Raw genomic sequence first — 19,425 nt, 5'->3', positions numbered from 1 at the left:
GGGTGGGGAATGAATTCCTTGTTTGGTTTTGCTTGCATGAGTGACTTTTGCTTCCCATATTACACTGCCTTTATCTTGATCCACGAGTTTTCTCACTTTTCTCTCACCCCTCACACTGGGGCAGTGAGCAAATGGCTCCGTGGGGCTGAGATCAAACCACAGCACCAGGGAGGGAGGATGCTGTGGGCATGAAATGGGACTCTCTCTCCACATCTCAAGCAGGACATTCTGCATTTTCTATCCTGCACCCATCCTATCTAATGCCTTAAACTTCTCTTTCCAATAGCTAAATTATTTTTAAAACCTTGTCTTTTGAGGAAACTCTCTTTTCTCTGGAGAAATTATTCCATCGTTCTGTTCAGTAAGGCAGAAATTAAACATGATCATATTAATTATGGTTCCTCATTTAACATAAAGCTGTAATCAAATGGCTTTTATGTCTAAACAGTTGTGGCAGTGGTACTAAAAAACTGTGCCATTAAAGGCTTGCACTTAACTTCAAAATATTTGAATTATACATCTCAGAAGAAACTGAAGCCACATTGAAAGAGGTACAATGTTTTTATTTTCAAGCAGAAATATGAAGGTGCAAAACACTTTAAAAAGAAACATATTTTTGCTTTAATTTCCAGGAAGATCTGAAATAATATATATAGTTATAATAATATAGAATACCAGGGGGCTTGTGTTTAGATTTAAGCCACAGTGCCTTCTTCTGAAAGGAAGGAGCAGCCTGGTTTGGCATCTTCTGACAAAGCCCATGAAATAAAAATATGTCAAGGACATGAAGTCTGCAAAGCAGGAGAACTGGAATTTGTCACTTCTGGCAGGGCTGGACTCACTGGGCTCCTACCAGCCTGGTGGGGACTGCTGGTGTCTGTGGCTCCAAAGTCAGCCTCAGATTTGAAGACTGATTTCCTGAGCCAGAAAACCCAGGAGCATTTCTGTCTGCATTTCAGGAAAACACTTCCTTCAATTCAGGAGCTGGAGCTGCTCAAACAGCTGCCTACAAGGAAGAAAAATAGGAAATGGTCAGTGAGGCTGCTCAGAACGAGTCATGGAGGGTTCCTTCTATGGGAAACACCAAATTGCTCTTTTGGGTCCAAAATCACAACAGTGGTGTTTGGAGGGGTGATTTTTGTGTTGTTTTCTTAATATCTACTTTACCAGAGCAGGGACATTCCCATGTGAACCAGCTCCACTTCCCCCGTGGCTCTGTAGCTCAGTCCGGGCTGCCAGCCCCTGCAGAGGGGTGTTGGAGAGCACTTGAAAGTTAAAGTTCTCCTCAAACAGTGACCATCTACTTAACCCCTTCCCATAAAGCCCAGAGCTTGAGATAAAACCCCTCTCTCAGCCCTGCTTCCCAGAGTGTAAGGGTGCACTTGGATACCTGGTAAAATCAATTGTTGGTGGCTGCTGGCTCCTGTGACTGAAGTGACACTGATTGTAAAACTCCCATCCACAGCTCCTAAATTCATCATTAAATGCACATTTCCAAGGTCTCTGTAAGACACAGAGCACAAACAGTGCTTGTACTTATTTCAAATCCCAGCATGTAAAATTGCAGAGTGGGTTGAAGGTGATATAATGTTATAAAGTGCATTTTGAGTTGGGTAAACACACTCAAGGGGGTTATGGTTCCTGGGAATTGTCATCTCTGCTGCCTGGGGAGGCTGTTGTGTGGTGAAAAACAGTATTAACTACGATTCCTAGCATGTATCCAAGAGACTGGGCTCAGGGGGAGTTCAGATATGAGTTATTCCCTCCATTTTTGCATCATTATAAAAGCTGTTTTCACCCAGTACCCAGACAAATGGATCTGGGCAGCAAGGGGCAGAAGGAGCCTCCTGTGAACAGGAGCTGTGGTAAAAGGCACTGATGTGGCAGTGTTACAGCACAGGGGCAAGCCAAGCCCTGGGGAGCTGGGGAATCATCCCCGGCAGCCCGGACTCAGTGCAGCCCCTGGGGGAGGGGGCCTGAGCAGAGCTCTCCAGGATCACATGCTGGGTATCCCCACCTGTCCCTGGCATGAACCTGAAGCATGAACCCAGTGCAAAAAGCTCTGTATCCTCCTAGTTCTTCTCTCCCGAGAAAAACCCCACAAATTCCCCGAAGTGCCCAATCGCATCTTCTCCCCCTGCCGGCGCTGCAGCACCAGCAGCTGCTCTCAGCCACCTTTGCTGCTGGCCAGGGACATTGCTGTGGCACAGGAGGGCAAGGCTGGGCACAAATCACCGGGGGGAAATCGATTTGTAAAGAATTCTTAAAACCCGAGAGAAAGTCTACACAATTTTGCTACATTGTGTAGCAAATGCTAATAGGCTAAAAAACATTTAAAAGGTATTCTGAGCAAGAAATAGGTTTACTTCTGATAGAATAAAGTTTTACATCTCTTATGTCTTACCTTTCATCGAGACTGATAATAGAAAAAAATATTCTATTTTGACTGATAATAGAATAAATATTTTATTCTATTTTCTCTGAAAAACTAAGAGTAATCCAACCCAGCAGGCTGGGGACAGCCCACAATGGACAATGTGCAGTGCCAGGACAGTGGGACAGCAGCCCCTGGCCTGGGCTGGATGAGCCCGGCTCAGCTCTTCCCATTCCCAGGCCAGGGGACACTCCCGGGGCTGAATATCAAAGGCCTCCTGCGAGCCACGTCAGGCAAAAAGCATAAATAAACCCTGCAGAGGAGTCACAGCAGTTCCCACAACAAGAAGTTAGCAGCGGTTAACAAAGGATAAAAGCAAATAACCGAGCCCCCAGTTCCTTCCATCGGCACCACCCTGGAGCAGGAGGGTGTCCATCGCTGCTGGAATCAAAGCCTTCCTCTCCATTGTTCCCAAGGCGGCCAGGACAGCCCGTGGCCGTCTGCCACAGCAGAGCTGGATGAAAGGAGCCCGGAGCTCCTCCTGCTGCTGTCTGTGCTCCTCTGGCAGGGCAGGAGCAGAGCCGGGCTCGCTGTGTCCCCTCCCAGCCCTGCACTGCTGGGCACAGCCTGGGGCTGCAGGCTCGGCAGCATCCCCAGCCTGTGGCATTCACGTCTTCTGAAAAATCCCTTCACCCAGGATTTTCCTCCCGGGAAGCTGAGAAGCCTCAGAGAAAAGGAAAACAATTCTTATCCCATTTGCTTCTCCTGTGCTGTGCTCACATGTGGAATGTGTTTGGAGATTGTTCACCCACAGGTGATTGTTCCATTGCATTCTGCTGGGAGTTGTTTTCACTCTTTGGCCAGTCAGGGCCAAGCTGTGTCAGGGCTCTGGAGAGAGTCACCAGTTTTCATTGTTATCTTTTTAGCATTCAGTAAGTATCCCTTCTGTATTCTTTAGTATAGTTTAGTATTCTTTAATATAATATAGTATCATGAAATAATAAATTAGCCTTCTGAGAACATGGAGTCAGATTCATCATTCCTGCCTTCCTGGGGGCACCCAGCAAATACAATACCAGCCCAGCACTCCAACATGATGCTCAGTCCCACGTGGTGTTGCTGCTCCAAACTCATCATCCATGCTGAGCTCTGTAATTTGGATGCTTTCACCTGTCCTGTCAACATGTGTGATAGGACAGGGCTGTGGGAAGGATCCCACTCCAGGATCACTGTGCTCCCGTGTCCCTGGCTGCCTAGCAGTGACCAGCTGGGATGATTTCCCATCCCTGTCCTGTTTTACACACACATCACAGTGCTCCTATTCCTGTACTTCCCCCCAGACATCTCCTGCAGCTCATTTCCAGGACCAGGCTGGAGGAACCTTTGATCCAACAAATCAGTATGTTTATTAAGGGAAGTTAATGACTAAATCTGGATGAAACTATTTTGACTTAACCTCCTTTATGGTGTCTATATGGAGAGTTTGGCCACATTGGAGGCTGAGTTCTGCTGGTCTCCCCATCCACTTTCTGCTTCCTCCACTGGGAACTTGCTCCATCACAGGGTCTCCATCAATGACAATACTTGTAAAAACCAAGCAGAAAGTAGTTATTGAATAGGGAGGCAAAAACTCTGCTCACCATTACCAGTAAAGCAAGGTTTGCTGTCATGGACTATCTTTCAGGGAGGCTTGTATCCTAAATGGGGCTTTTCATGAGAAATCCACTTAGTATTCCTCTAAAATTCCAGGAGGGTGAAATCCCCCACTCCTTCATCTCATTAAGGATGAAAGAATGCCAGGTATGTGGCAGGAATCTGGGGTGAGAGGAGGAGTGGGGTATATTTTAACCAAGTTTTAGAATGGGAAAAATAAACTGAGCTAAGGATGAGGATATGAAATATATTTCCCAAAGCTCAGAAGCAATGTCAGCCAGGAGAAATGTGTTAATGCACAAGGAACACAAAACTGTGTTTAAAGGTTACATGTCATAGTGGATGTGCTCAGGAAAGCACTTTGGGACCCTCTCAAGGCATTTTGCCTTTGGAGCACTGAGATTTTATCAGTTGATGGCTTCTAGTTCAGGTGGATTTATCTAAGTGTAGCAGACAAAATGCTGAAAGGCAGCAGGTGCTCAAGGTGAGGGGGTGACAGAGACTTCTGTGTACCACAGGGGACTTCTGGGCATTCTAACAGGGACTGAGTTATTTCTAAAATGTTGACTTATTTCTAAAATGTTGTGGGGAAGCCTTGTGAAGCTCTCAAAGCAGAGCAGGAAGATCAGACCAACAGGACTGTTCCTCATCTGGGGCTGCTGTTCAGGTGCAGAACAAGTGTCAGTGAGGCAGGACAGTTTTACCCATTAGTATTCTCCTCTGAAGAGGATGAAAACACTTGGAAGAACAAAACCTCCACATCAAAATGTTTAGTGGAAAGATAAGACTACCCAAAAAGTGTTTGCACAGACTGGAACTTGCTGCCAAGCAAGCTCAGACAAGGCAGTGAGTGCCCAGCCTCCCAGGCTTGTACAGGACATTTTTTGCACTTGGCATAAGGAGCCATTTAGGAGCAGGGAGTGTGCTCCAGGGAGAGCTGCAGAAACAGAGGGAAATCAGTCTCTGCTGCAGCCAACAGCCTCCCAACCCTCCTGGGCATCAGGGCACTCAGGAAAGTGTCACCTCAGCCCTTTGGGGGCAGGTTGCCATCATCCCTCAAAGCTTCTCCCACCCAGAGGTCCACCATGCATCCTTGCCCTTCTTCTAAATAAGGAAGGAACACAGTGCCCCATGGTCTCCATGCTATCCAATACTCTATCACCCACTATATTCCCAAAAAGCTCAAACAAGGGGAGCTTTCCAAAGGTCTCTCTCCTCTGGAATTCACTTGACACAGGTTTGAACAAAGCCACACTTTTTCCTTGCATGTTCTGATGCTCATTGGTCCAGCCAGACCTGCCACAAGCTTCCCTGGGGATGAGCTTCCTCCTGATGTAACAGCCTGACTACTGGAATTGCAGGAACTTGGATGCCTTCACAGAACATCACTGACAACACAAAAATGCTTTCCCCATCAGCACTGCATATTCACGTCCTGTCAGATGAAGGGAGAAGCTGTTTCATACTTCTCCTTGGTTCTGAAATAATTTAAAAGCTAAAAAAAACCCACTGTCCTGACTAAACCCAGGAATTTTAAGAGTACAAAAGTTTCCCAGCCAGACCATAAATCGAGTTTGTTTGATGTTCTGATAATGGGGAACAGCAATTGCTTAAAAATAAAAGTATACCTGCACAGGTATATGGTGAGAATTGCCATACCTGGGATTTCTGCAGGCTTCAGGAAAGGAGTGGTTTGAAGATTTTTCCACTTGGCACACCATGCAGTGGGCACAGATGGACCAAGTCTCCATGGTTTTACTTGACCTCCCTCCTTCCCCAGAGGAGCTGTGAAATCTGTGAAAGCCTCAGCCAGCACCACTCTCAGGTTGGCTCTGCTGAGACAGAACTGAGGGCAGAGCAACAGCTGTGAATGGTCACAAGCAAACATTGCTATGAGCTGGATCCATGAAAATGGTTCTTTCATCATGAACTCTGCTGCTTTAGGAAATGGGAACCGGGTGCACTGCTCAAAAAGAGAAAGAAAAGACCCCTAAGGGTGTAAAAAAAGCAATATAACTTAAAAATAAACAACCAAGAAATCCCTTGAAACTGTGACACCTTGCTAACATGAGGGCTGAGATCGTGTGAACAAGGAGGGGGAAAAGGTGTTTGTCAACTACACACAGGAAGCTGAGTGCCTGAAAAGGAATGAAAGGAGCTGAAAACCTCTTGGCAAACCATGCTCAGGGTCTGAGCCATTGAAACCCGAGTTCTGTTGCAGCTGATGCTCAGGGAACAGCTCTCTCCCTGCACAGAGCAGTGGGAGTGAGCAATGGGGATCAGCACAGCTGCCTGTGCCTGGCGTTCCCAGCCATCTCTGGAAATCCCACCATATGACTTTGGGGATAATGTTAAATCCATTACAGCATTCTCCTCTCCCCTGCTCATCCCACACAAGCTTCAAAACTTGTGGTTTATGACTGACTGCCAGAGGATCACTGTGGGCTGTCTCTGGAGGGATAATCCTAAATTTTAAGTGACACTTCACGGGCATCTTCTCTTTCTTCCAAGATGCTGTCTTACACAGCACATTAAGTATTCCAGAGATTAATAACTGGAGCAGAGAGTTCTAATCTTGGTGTCCTAGCAGAGATTTAGCAAAGAACATGTTTGAAGTTGCTGTGGCACAGGAAGCATAAGAAGCCTTGAAGCCCCAAACCGAGGCTCGTCGGCAGCTCCAAAGGAAATCTGGGACATGGGACACGTGATGGATGTTCAGTCTCCAGGGCTGCTCACTGACGTGGTGTTTCCACCCAGAGCAGATCTTAAGGACCCTGTGAAAGGTGGGACCCAGTTTGAGCTCTCTTTTAAATAGACCAAACTCAGCACTGCTGTGAAATTGTACTTTCGTATTCTTTGACCTGAATTAGGGCATAACTGAATTGTATAATCAGGTTACAGGTCGCTTTGAATTTAATTTACCAGGGTCCAAATGGGAACCACTTGACCATCTCAGACCTGGCAATTGCCCTAGGTCAGCTTGGGGGACACTGCCAGGATGAGCACAGCATTGATTCTGAGGCTGCTGGCACAGCAGCTCACTCAACAGCAGCTCTGCCATCACTTGCCAAAGGCTCTCACGGCAGCACTTTGAGATTCCTGTCCACAGAGGATTATTTTTCCTCCTACTGCTCCTCACCCAACCAAAAGTCCATTAAAAAGAGGCCTAGCAGATGTCTTTTGGCTTGTTCCCCCCTCAGGGGGGCATAAATCAATGACAGGAGACACCCAAGCCTCTTCTGGGTTTGGAGAGCCCTGTGCCACTCACATGGAAAACAACCAAATTCTCATGCACGTGGGGATGAGAAAACCTTGCCACAAGTGTCCCAGTGGTGAAGCTCCACAAGGACTCCAACACTACTGTTTGAAATGACACCAGTGTGTCCTCCTGCCCTCAGCACCACACACTCCTTCCATTTCTCTCCTGCCAGCACCAATGCTCAGGTAGCACCACAGCAAATCATTACCTGGGAACTGAACTGAAATGACTAAAATTCATCCCATTCTGCAAGATTCATGATTTTCATGGTACTGCTCCAAGCACCTGAATGGCCACCAGCACACTCAGAGCAGCCTGTGACAGTGATCACCTGGTCCAAGTTCATCAGTTACTCTGGCTACTGTGGCACAAAGTAACAAATTAACAGCTAACATTCAGGATACTATAAAATTCTGCTTCCTTAAAGTTGTTTAAGCAGCTGCTCTGGCACCTCTTTGAGAATTAGACAGCTCTGCTTTGAATTAATGCAAGAGAAGTAGCTGGGACGATCTGGCCATAGATTTAGAAGCCACATAATCATGCATTACAGATGCCCTTTCAGGCCCTCATTCTGGAACTGTTTTATGCTCAACACACTTATCTATTTAGCAGGCAACACCAAGTATCAGAACTATTTCCATACCTTTGGTAGTCCCTCTGCCTGAAGTAAAGCTAAAGATGGGTCAGAGAAGGGTCAAATAGCAATGGGACAGCACTGACTCCAGGTCACAGAGATCAGAAAAGACACCTTCATGTGTAACTTGGCTGGTTTCAGCACAGCATGTTTTTCCACATTCTTTACCACCCACAGAATTCCCTTCATTGTCCTAAAAACTGCCTCCAGGCAGCCAGGGATAGGATAATCCAAACTTGAGGTCACCTGGAGGTAGCCAGCTCCCTTCTCCTGCCCTGCCCAACAGCCTGTGAGGAGCAGGCAGGGGCCACCAAGATCAGCATCCCACCTGGGACTGGACAATGCTGGGTGCCATAGGAACTGTGTGAAAGCAGCTCTGCAACAACCCTTCCCTCACAGGCTCTCTGAAAAACACTCAATGCACAGGTGAGACCTCAATATTTGCCCATAAATTTCTCTTTTATAAAATCAGTATATTACTCTCAGTAATACTTCTGACTCCAAAATTCTTATCCTGCGGTAACCAACTTCAGCGCAAGCAAGTTCCTCATGTTCTTTGCTTTGAATCTGCCAGGTGACAGCTTACCTTGATGCTCTGCAGCCCCTGGGGACACCAAACATCACTTCTACACCTTCTTTGTATCAGTTACAGTCTGGATATTTTCCCCATTACCTTGTCTTTTCCAGCTTTTGCCAAAGTGATGGAGTCTCCTTAGATTTGGGTTCAGCATTCAGGATGGATTATTCTTTTGGGAAAGCAACAAGTTGTTCAGTGGGACAGCTGAATTCACAGGCAAATTGTACAGCAGGACAGGGGCCTGCAAACCTGTGTTTTTAAACAAGGTACAACCAATCAAACCCATCCTCACAGCCCTAAAGAAGTGAAATCACTGAAACACATAAGTTAGTGGTAAAGCAAAAAGCTTTGCTTTATTGCTACAACAACTTGTGATCAAATAGTCCCATCAGAGAGCTGCCCTGCTCAGCCTGCAGAACCACTCCAGGGCAGCAGAAGGCTTGCCAGTGCCTCTGGACTGTGCTTTATGGAGGGTTGTGTCTGCAGGTGCCCAGCTCTCCAGTTTCAGCCACAACATGGCTATCTCTGCCATCGATGGAGACAAGAAGTACCCACTGGTTATTCGGTGCTGGTTTAGCAGGAAGGAGATGGAACACGAGGCCTCAGGAGGCAGGGCTGAGCTCAGCCCCCCTGGTGTCCTGCAGCACGACCTGCCCGACATGTCCCGACAGACGATTGTGACACGGGCAAGGGGGACACCTGCTGGGCTGCCTGCCTTGCTACAGCCCAGCTGCAACAAAAACCATATAAAACCAGGACATTTCATTACATCTGAAAAAGCTGTAAAACACACACTCTCCAAAACCCCTGAGCCTTACTATGACAGTCTCTAAGAGGGAGTTTTCCTCTCCACGAGCTGCTGTGTGTGAGCAGCACTGAACTGTGCCAGCGTGTCCCATCCTCCTGAGCCAAGGACTGGGATGGGAGCTCAGCAGGCAGCGAGGCTCCGCCCTGCTGCACAGCAGGAACCCTTCCCTGCAGCGCTGAGGGTGCCAAGGACAGGGCTATGCCTGCTCACTGGGGTTCCCTGTGCCCGAGGCTCTGCTGGGAGCCTCTGCTGCCCGCGGGGCCTGCTTGGGAAGGCGGATGGGAACATAGACGTTGGAGGCACAGTGTTCCTTGAGGTATTCCCCCCCTTTCTCCTCATAGTCCTTCCTGCTGATCCAGCCTTCCTCACGGCTCATGTGCTCCACTGCCCAGTCCCTAGCCCCGTACCAGGCATCAAGGACAGGGCTGGAAGCAAGGCTAACCTGGATGGAAGGAAAACAGAACAACGATGTCAATTCAGCACAGGGGAGGGAAGCCCTTTTTACCCTGGTTACAATGGTATATGACACTCACAACTGAATTTCAGAAATTTGAGCTGATCTCTGTCTCTCAGAAAGAATAATGTTAGGTTCAACTGTGTTTTCACCTTCTTATCAATTCCTAAGCAATCAATTTGCAAATTTCCAGCCAAACATGCTTTTGTGTGCATGGTCCTTTAGTAGAAGCAGACTTTCCTTTTCCCTACTCACTATGCTGTCTTCACAAAGAGCAACTGAATCTTTGCTAACCTGCATCTTCTCAGGTCAAAGAGCTGCTTGCTGAGTCTTGCTTTAAAACCCTCTCCATGCCCATACTCTAAGTACTCTTACTCTGCACCTCACCCAATTCCATCTGAACACAGCAGAACAGGCTGTTCACAAAAACACCATGGCAACACACACACCTGAAAGGATGACTGGAATGGTCTCATTTCCAGCAGTTCCTTCTGGATTCTGGCTTTCAGTCCAGGGTACATTGTATTTCCACCAGTGAGGAAAACATTCTGGACAAGGATAGCCTGTTGTTCCTTGGAATACCTGTGAAGAGAAAGAACAGCTTCAGCTTTTCTCAAGGACATCTGTCCTATGAACTGGAACAGCTGTGGGGAATACTGCTACCTTGTCCTAGGATTCACTTGGAGAAACTTCATTTTCCTAACACCAAAAACCTTCTTTGTTTTCTGGAAATTAAGGGGGGGCAGAAAAAGTCCTGAAAGCACTCAGCTCCCTATAAATCAACAACTGGATTTCTTTCTAGTGCTGGAATTCCTACCTTTCAGAAAATGTGATCTCTTATGTTCATACAGTTCAGGGGTGACATTTCATCAATGCTAATTTGTCTGGAAATGTCCAGCAGGTGTGCCTGTATCTTAACTTTAAAATGTTACCCCTGATTTTGTTTTCCCAAAACCAGAGACTGCCAGCTCACTGTTGCAAGTGTTTGCTGTTTCCCTCAATAACGAGTTGGACCAGGGATCTCTAAAGTGGGGTCTGTGCAAAACAATCCAGTGAGGTGCAGGCAGATAAATTGATAAATACATTTAAATAGTGCTTATTTCACCTTTATCTATTTCTTTTTTAATTTCTATTTTTGTATATGTTTTAAAATATTCATAATAGTTTAGCAGTAACTGTAATTTACAAATCTACGTATATTGGAGGTGTGTGCTCAAAAATTTATTATTGATGGGGTTATAGATCAAAAAACTTTGTAGACTCACTGACTTAAGCAGAGTTACATGTGGCTTTGAGGAAGACATGTCTAACCTGCAATTCTTGACTCCCCAAAAAATAACTATTCAACATATTTTCTCAAATTATTGCTAAACCCCCAGCATTTCAAAAGCTGCTATCAAATGAAGAATAGCTTGTTTGAAGTGAATAGTTCTGTAAACTCACCTCTCAAGGACATATTGCATGGTTTCTGCTATCCCAGCCTGGTCCTCTCCTATCAGGGAGGGCTGGAAGACAATCTCTGGAGCCCTGATTCTTTCAGTGCCAAGGAAAAGCTGGTGGTACTCTGCCAGGTTAAACACGGGCTTTAAAAACATTGAGAAGTTGGGGGGAATTATGTTAAAGAACAATAATAGCCTACAATAAGCAATGTTTCCAAACAATTCTGTACAAAAACCTAAATGGTAATGCTCCCACAGAGAAGTAGCAGTATGCTAAAGGTTCCAAAAGGTCAGGGAAGCTGGACTTTTCCTATAATTTATTCTGCTTGGAGCTACTTAATTCTAAGGCTCAACCTCACAAGTTGAAAGCTGTGTCCACTGGGATATCAGGCTATGGATCACAGACAAAAACACTTGAGCAGAACTTCTCTCCCTTAATAACACAGCACTGCTACACCAGGCACTGCCTGCAGAGTGAGCCAAGAGGGAATTCTCATTCTAAACCACCAGCTAAGATTGCCAGGATTTGTCTCTTCATGTCCTGTTCAGGTAGTTTAGGCATCCCTTCCAAGAGCAGGCAAACAATGTTTGCATGAGGAGAAATGTCAGCAGACTGGCTGGACAAGTGGGATGCAAACCCCTGGCACAAGGTGTAAGTACAGAAACCAAACCTGCACTGCAGCAACTGGCTTCTCAACTTCAGGCTGCTCCTCAGCAAATAAAGGCTCAAACTCATTAATACTTTCCACATCCTCCAGGGACTGCTCACTGCCCGGTGGATCCAAGTCAGGAGTCTGGAAACAGAGCAAGTTATGGAAGCTTGGTGTGATTTCAATTCTGGTGACACAGCTGGAAAACTCAGTCTCCTCAAATCTCAACTCTTAACTCTTTAACATGCCTGAAAACAAATATGCCCAGGAAACAGAAATACAGACATTCACACAAAGCACAAAAATCAAACACTGCCCAATGCCAGCTCAGAAATGCAGGCCTCAATCACCAGGCTGACTGCCAGGATCCCAGGCAGCCATGTCCTAAGCATAACAGCATATTAAAACTTGGTCAAATAGTTTTTTATACTGGTTAAGACCTGGTACCCTTCCAACACCTCTAACTGCTCCATAATTACCATTAAATTCCCTATTTTGCTTGTGTGGGACTGGAAAACAAATATTTGCTAGCTACAAAGTCACCACACAATTTCTGAGAGTTTCAACTGTCTACTATTTGCTCACAGGATGCACCAAATCCCTTTTTATTTCACACAGACATGAAGCTCTGTCCTAATGAAAAGCATCACTCAAAATCCTACAAGACTCCTGTTGTGAGGTAGGAACATGTTTTCAATTTTCTTCATTTTTTTTGGTGTTACAATGTTACCTCTGGGATTTGTTACTAAATATTTGGTTTTGCTATTTTAAACTTGAAACATTTGTTGCAATGCCACAATGAGCCAAAATGACATCCTTCAAACATTCCTCAATATCTACTTTATATCTACTTAATAAAGTCAATTAATCAGACTGAGGTTTAGAAGTGTTTATTGTTCCAGCAAAAAATGTAGTTTCATGAAGTCCTGTTAAATGCATTTCTTTTTTATCTTATAATAAAAAGAAAAAAGACAAAACCAGAAAGATACAGAGACTCAGCAGAACATCTGGTCTTCCAAAGGGATTTTGTGATAATTCTAAGTGCTCCCTCAAGGCACAGACCAAATGACAAAGCTTGTGGATTCATTCTGAGGTCTGAGATTGCACCCAACAAAGAGCAGGGGTGTGGGAGATGCTGGAATTTAGGCACAGTCACTGAGAAAAATGACAGGTAACTGCTAATCTTTCAATTCTCTTTTTTCTAGAATACCTTCTTTTGACAGAAGGCAGAAAGATTCTTCACCACAATGATAAGCCCATCATCTCCCTGAATTTTGCTGAAGCACAATAATTCTGATTCTTGCACTGATAATCATAGAATCATGGAATGGTTTGGGTTGGAAGGGACCTCAAAAGCTCATCCAGTTCCACTCCCTGCCATGGGCAGGGACACCTTCCACTAGACCAGGCTGCTCCAAGCTGGCCTTGAACACTTCCAGGAATGGGCTAACCACGGCTTATCTGGGCAACCTAAATAAGGATCTCCTCTCTATGCTTCAATTTTCTCTTTTTCTCTACCTTTTCCCTGAACAGAAGCTGATAAAGCTAAAAAGGCTCTGTCTTGAGTGACTTGGAAGGCAATTAAAAGCACATGCACAAGCAGCCTTAGAGCACCCCTTGGCAGCAGCTGCTGTGTGCTGGGCCTGTGTTAGTCTGGCAAAGCAGACAAGGAGCTCCTCATCTTCAAGACAACTGCAATAACCAAGTGTAGCAAATAATCTTTCATTAAGGAACCAAAACAGAACATGCTGCTTAAATCCACCAAAAATACACAGCTACAATGAAGGCGGGGTTGGTTGTTTACCATTTAAGTTCTCTGCACCTGAAGAGGAAGAACAAAAAGGAAAACAAATACTTTTTTAAACAAAAAGATGGATGGGTTGTATCTTTATCTCCTCTGTATGTTTAATAGAAGACTACTGAAGATTAAGGATGGTTGCCTCAGGACATTCTCTCTGAAAAGAGAGAAACAGTTGCCAACTCAATAATGACTTGCAACGTGTTAAAGAAAAAGCTTAGTTCATCAGTGGAAGTCAGAAGGGACACATTTTCAAGCACAGAAGTTTAATTCATTCAGAGATAAAATGAGGATTATCTTGGTGAAAACATCCTACCTCTGGCTTGCTGTCCACAACATCTACTTCAATATTGACTTCTGACTGCAGGATTTTCTGCTTTGTCTGTTCAACAGACAGACTCAACTTGTTGATGTAAGACTGAAGTTCTTCTGCAGAGTCCATGTTCAGCTCCACCAAAGCTTTGTGGAACTGATCCATCTGACCATCTTCTAAAAGTTCCTGTGGACACATCAGAGTTAGCTGTGATGAACAAGTCAGCAGTGATGAACAGTCACTCTGCTTGCATGACTAGAGACTATGATGTGCACACTTTGACAGCATTTGAAGTATTTCCCAGAAGTGCTGTTCAGAAACTGAAAACATCCCCTACATCAATAATCTCTATTAACTCACAACTAACCTTGGCAAGCTCCTATCAGGGAACACCCACGACAGTCACAGCTTCTTCACCATGATGTGTAACCTTGTGATAGAGCTCTGAGGGCAGCCTGCCCTCCTCCCAAGCCACCACACTGCAACTCTGCCTGCATTACCTGCACATATAGCAACCTGTCCAGCCTCTCCTGGTCCAGCTGCAGCTTTTCCTCCCGACGCCGCGCGTTGAGCTCCTGCAGCCGCCGCAGCTGCTGCTGCCTCTTCTCCTGCTTCTCCTCAGATGCCACAGTGCTGCCCAGCAGCTTGTTGGAGAAAGGCAGCTGCATCTTGTGCACATTGTTCTCGTAGTACTCTGGGCATCGCCACTTCTGCAGCTCTGGGCATTTGGAAAGCAAAGCAACTCTTTGTTCTGGCAGCACAGAACAACGATTCACGTGTTATGCGCACCTTGTGTGAAGGATGAAAGGTGAGGAAAGAAGGAAAAAAAAGTGCAAGCACAGAATTCTGTCAGCTCTTGGCAACTGTTCCCAAGCTTGGCTGTCCCCTCTGAGTGCTGCCTCCAGGTCACACACCCAGTGCAGGCAGCTCTGAGTGCTCTGACCTCCAGGAAACAACAAGTACTACAAAGTGCAAGTGCACACTGAAGCCTCTCTGCCCAAGGGGAGAGAGAGCACTCACACATTTCTAAGGAAGGCTCATTCACAAGTGACAAATGTAAAAAAACCACTTTTCTTCAAGCCCTACTTCAGATGACATTTGCCATGGAAATTTAAAAACTTATTTAATTCACACAAAGTCATGAGAAATGTCCTGTGCAACTTTGGAAACCTTAAAGCAGATAGGAAACACAGAAATCCTAACCCCCTAAAATGTTTTGTTGACATATAAAGGAAACGAGCTCATTTTAAATCCTTTTCTGCTAAAACCATCACAATTTTTACTCACAGAGAAATTTGAACCAATACAGATTTCTAATTTCTAGTAGTAGTTAAATTTGATTTCTGGCTTAATTTTAAATATTAAACTGCTGGTACATGTAAGGCCGGTTACCACAAAGAAAGCCAAACAGAAGTAGAATATTTTGGTAAGAATTCCAGCTGAGTTCAAAACAAGAGGTAGAGAGAGAGGACAAACTAAAAACATTGAGAACAAGTGGGGAATTATGTTAAAGAACAACAACATGGGTGGGTGAACAACAACAACAAGTGAGAAAGTTTCCCAGACTTCAAGATAGACTAGAATCCACAAAAGTGTGGAATAGATTATAGAGAGTAGTGTGGGTGTATCACTTGGTGAGAAATTGAGGGGTTTGGGATTTTTAACATGTTGTGGATGGAAGCAAGATGGAGGGCACAGGGTGTCATCCTGGGTTTCTCCTTCATGCTTCTTCTTCCTCCTTCTCCATGGGTTTGGGTGGCATTTTGTAATTGGGCAGAAAAGTCTGCATTGTGGGCTCTTTGGGACGACTTATTGGGTTAAAAGGGGAAATAATCCAGGGGTCAGTTCTTAATGGGATAGTTTAGTCTTAAAAGACCTTGGAACAAGAGACTGTTGGCCATTTTGTGCCTTTTAATGAAAAGCTGCCCAACTCCCAGCAGTGAGACTGTTTCACTGATAAGAAACAATAAACACCTGAGTGTGAAGGCACTGCTGTCTCAAGCGTCTTCAGTCCAGACCCAGAGAAACTGAGGACGGGTATCCCCACAAGTGAGCACCAGCAGGTGGTGAATGAGAGCTGCTTTTACCTTCTATGTAGTCCTGGGCAATGTAGCTGTGCTCGTGCAGGATCTCCTCCATGCGGCTCAGCGTGATGGCTGCGAAGTGCCCGGGGTACTTGAGCTGCAGCAGGCGCTGCAGGTACACGGCAGCCTGGCATCCCCCCAGGTTAATGCGCTTGCAGTTCTTGGCATCCAGCCTCAAAATGCAAACAGACACAGCTCACACTCAGGGAATTCACAGCAAATCAAACAGAGCTCCTGCATTCCCCCAAATTATTTGATTTCTGTTGATGCATATTCACAGATAAATACTTCAACGTTCGGTTACCAGAGAATCGAACATGGCTGCTTTTCTCAGGCAACAGCAAAATCACTGCTATGTTCACTATTTGAACTATTTACAACTGATGGTTCACTATTTTATTGTGAAAGGCTCTGTTCTGCTTTTTAAAAAAAAGCCCAAATATTGAACAATTTTAGCTACAGCAAGGAGATGTTCTGTTCTAACAAGAGAAGTGATGGGTAGTGGCGCTAAAAGTAGTTTCTAACCTTTGTAACACTTAGTGGTTGGAAAAGTGTAAACCTTGAAAATTTATTATCAGATATAATAAAGCCATCTCTTGCAGTAAGGATTAAAAAAGAGGGGAAAAAAAAGGCAAAAAGAGAAAAAAAATGCAGAAAGAGAAAGTAGAGCAAAGTAGCAGAATAACCAAAATGATAAAAGCCTCCAGCACTGTAGAAGTCTCACACACAGAGCACTTCCCTTTGTCCCAAAGCTGCTTTAAGACCTAAATTATGTTTGTTAATCCCCAGTCTTACTTGGGGCACATATCCCCTTCTCCCTTTGAAAGGACACATCAAGGCACAATTAACAACTAAAACACAACATTTACAAGAGCTGCATTGCTTCCTCAAGTCAAAATTCAACACAACTTAGCAAAATCTGCAGACCTGGTTTTAACTCATCAGTCTAAATTACAAGAGCTAGTAGTGCAGGGCTGGAGGAAGAGGTATTTGCATCACTTGAAAAGCCAGTGGCTGCACCAGACTTAAGACACTCAGAACTCACCTGCCTTCTAAGACTGGCAAAATGTGTGTGCACTGGTACCCTGAGGATATCACCAAACCACTGCAGGGCCAGCTCTGCCTCCTGTTGTGATAAAAACTGTACAGGCTGTCCACGCCATAGGACACCTTTGGCACTTGGTAGCATTCAAAGAGGAGCTCAGACATCATTTGCCTCGAGTACAGAGGGTTGCAAACTGCTTCTGTCAGAACAATTGGGTGATCCACACAGCCCTGGGAGAGACAAGGGGAAAGAACAGTAATAAAGGTATGAAGGGAAAAGCCAGGGTTAGTTATCTCTGCTTCTTCCTTTGAAGCATCAGCAAAAACTCCTCCAAAATGGGCATGAGAAAGCACTTTATGTGCAGGGTATTAATCATGAAAGTTAAATCATATCTGGTCTTTAAAGGGGCAAAAAAAGGTTAATGTCCATTCAATCAAAGAATAAACTCATGATGGTGGAGGAGAATGGACTTTTAAAGGCATATATAAATTATTTAAAATTTAAGTAACCAAAATCTATGCAACGAGGTGAGTGAAAATTCAGTGGAAGTTTAGTTCCACTCTGAGTAAAGCTTTCAAACTGGTGTTGTCATGCAGGCAGAGGGCTCCATGGTCCGAGAAGCAACTCTCAACTCAGCTGGGTAGGCAGGTGGTCAGTAAACACCACTAATAACAGCATTACCCAGCAGTAAGTTTAGGGGAATACGTTTAGATCAGATATTAAGCAAAGATTTTCCCTGTGAGGCACTGGCACAGGTTGCCCAGGGAAGCTATGACTGCTCAATCCCTGGAAGTGCCCAAGGCCAGGCTGCACGGAAATCTGAGCAATCTGGGCCAGGGGAAGCTGTCCATGCCCATGGCAAGGGGTGGAGCGCGGTCCCTTCCAACTCAAACCACCCCGGGATCCACAGGCGGCTCTGCCCGGCCCAGCCTGGCCGTACCTGCGAGGAGACGCCGAGGCGCTGGAAGACGTGGTCGAGGAGCAGCTCCTGCAGCTCCAGCTGGACGGGCACGTTGCGGTCGAAGGGCGAGCGCAGCAGCCAGCGCAGAGGCTCGGGGCTGCCCAGGTCGTTCCCCACCTGGGTCTCTGCGCCGGCCCCGCCGCGGGCCCCGCGGCTCCGCGCCGCCAGCGAGCGGAACCGCAGCAGCGGCTCGGCGGGCACGGCGGGGTCGGGGCAGGCCCATCCCGCCCGCGTCTGGAAGGAGCCGTTGTCGATGACCAGCGGCACCGGCTGCGGGCTCCGCACGGCCGCGCTCGGCTCCAGCACCGGGTCCGGGGCCCAGCGCGCGTCCCGGAACGCGAACACCCGCGTGGGCGCCGCCATGGCGGGCGCGCCTCCCGCCCGCGTCCGGCCGGCAACGCGGGCCCGCTCCGGGGTTCCGGGGCACCGCTGCTGTGAGGCGCGGGGCCTTGAAATAATCGAGATAATCTTAAATGGGTGTGCTCCGTAATGTGAGAGCTTTGTGTGCTTCCAAGGAGAGGAGACCTAACCGCTGGGACAGGGAGCAGCCAGCACAGCACAGAATCATGGAATGGACCTTAAAGGAGCTCATCCCACCCCTGCCATGGCAGAGACACCTTCCGCTGTCCCAGGCTGCTCCAAGCTCTGCCCAGCCTGGCCTTGGGCACTGCCAGGGATCCAGGGGCAGCCACAGCCTCTCTGGGCACCCTGTGCCAGGGCCTCACAGTAAAAAAATTTCTTCCTAATACTGAACTTAAATTTCCCTTCTTTCAACTTGTACCATTCCCTCTTGGGCTGTCCCTGCAGGAAGAGTCACTGGCCAGCTTCCCTGTAGCTCCTTCACCCTCTGGAAAAGTGCCATGAGGTCTGCACACACCCTCTCCTGTCCAGGCTGGACAGCCCCAGCTCTCTGGCCCTTCTCGAGATGCTCCAGAGCCCTCAGAGCATCATGGCCCCCCCAGGACTTGCTCCAGCAGCTCCATGTCCCTCTGCTGCTGGAGACACCCCAGCTGTGCCCAGTGGGTGAGCTGGGGTCTCACCAGAGCAGAGCAGAGGGGACAATCGTCTGCTCTGACCTGCTGGCATCCCTTACAGCATCATTTGGCTTGGAAAATGCTTCTGAGATCATCGAGTCCAGCCTATGACTTAGGACAACTATGTCAACAGACCAGAGCCTCATCCAGCCTGTCACAGACATATTTTCTGAAAAATCCTTTCACTAGGATCTTTTCTCCTGAGAAGCTGGGGAGCTTCAGCTTCTCCATGTTTTGCTGCTTTGGAATGTGATTTGGAGAAGTGTTTACCCAGCATGTGAATTGTTTTTACTTGATGACCAATGACAGCCAGCTGTGTCAAGGCTGTGAGCAGTCATAAGA

At 46.4% G+C, this 19,425-nt stretch overlaps 1 protein-coding gene and 1 long non-coding RNA gene across 2 annotated transcripts; both read right to left on the bottom strand.

Moving 5' to 3' along the window:
* Positions 1-542: 542 nt before the first annotated feature.
* Positions 543-3,174, bottom strand: LOC132335877 (uncharacterized). The gene is made up of 2 exons (XR_009488759.1): positions 1,391-3,174; positions 543-1,006 (listed from the first exon to the last, which is right to left on the bottom strand). It is a non-coding gene; the product is annotated as an uncharacterized LOC132335877 (long non-coding RNA).
* A 5,650-nt stretch (positions 3,175-8,824) lies between these two features.
* Positions 8,825-18,422, bottom strand: ACTR5 (actin related protein 5). The gene is made up of 9 exons (XM_059862545.1): positions 18,029-18,422; positions 17,089-17,318; positions 16,047-16,216; positions 14,460-14,677; positions 13,963-14,145; positions 11,870-11,992; positions 11,203-11,342; positions 10,209-10,341; positions 8,825-9,747 (listed from the first exon to the last, which is right to left on the bottom strand). Exons 1-9 carry the CDS (start codon positions 18,410-18,412, stop codon positions 9,502-9,504), a joined length of 1,827 nt encoding a protein of 608 aa, XP_059718528.1. The 5' UTR covers positions 18,413-18,422; the 3' UTR covers positions 8,825-9,501.
* Between the last annotated feature and the right edge of the window lie 1,003 nt (positions 18,423-19,425).

Source organism: Haemorhous mexicanus, chromosome 18 (assembly GCF_027477595.1).
Source record: "Haemorhous mexicanus isolate bHaeMex1 chromosome 18, bHaeMex1.pri, whole genome shotgun sequence".
Classification (NCBI taxonomy): domain Eukaryota; kingdom Metazoa; phylum Chordata; class Aves; order Passeriformes; family Fringillidae; genus Haemorhous; species Haemorhous mexicanus.
Note: the sequence above shows the minus strand (reverse complement) of the source record. Positions and strands in the feature narration are given on the sequence as shown.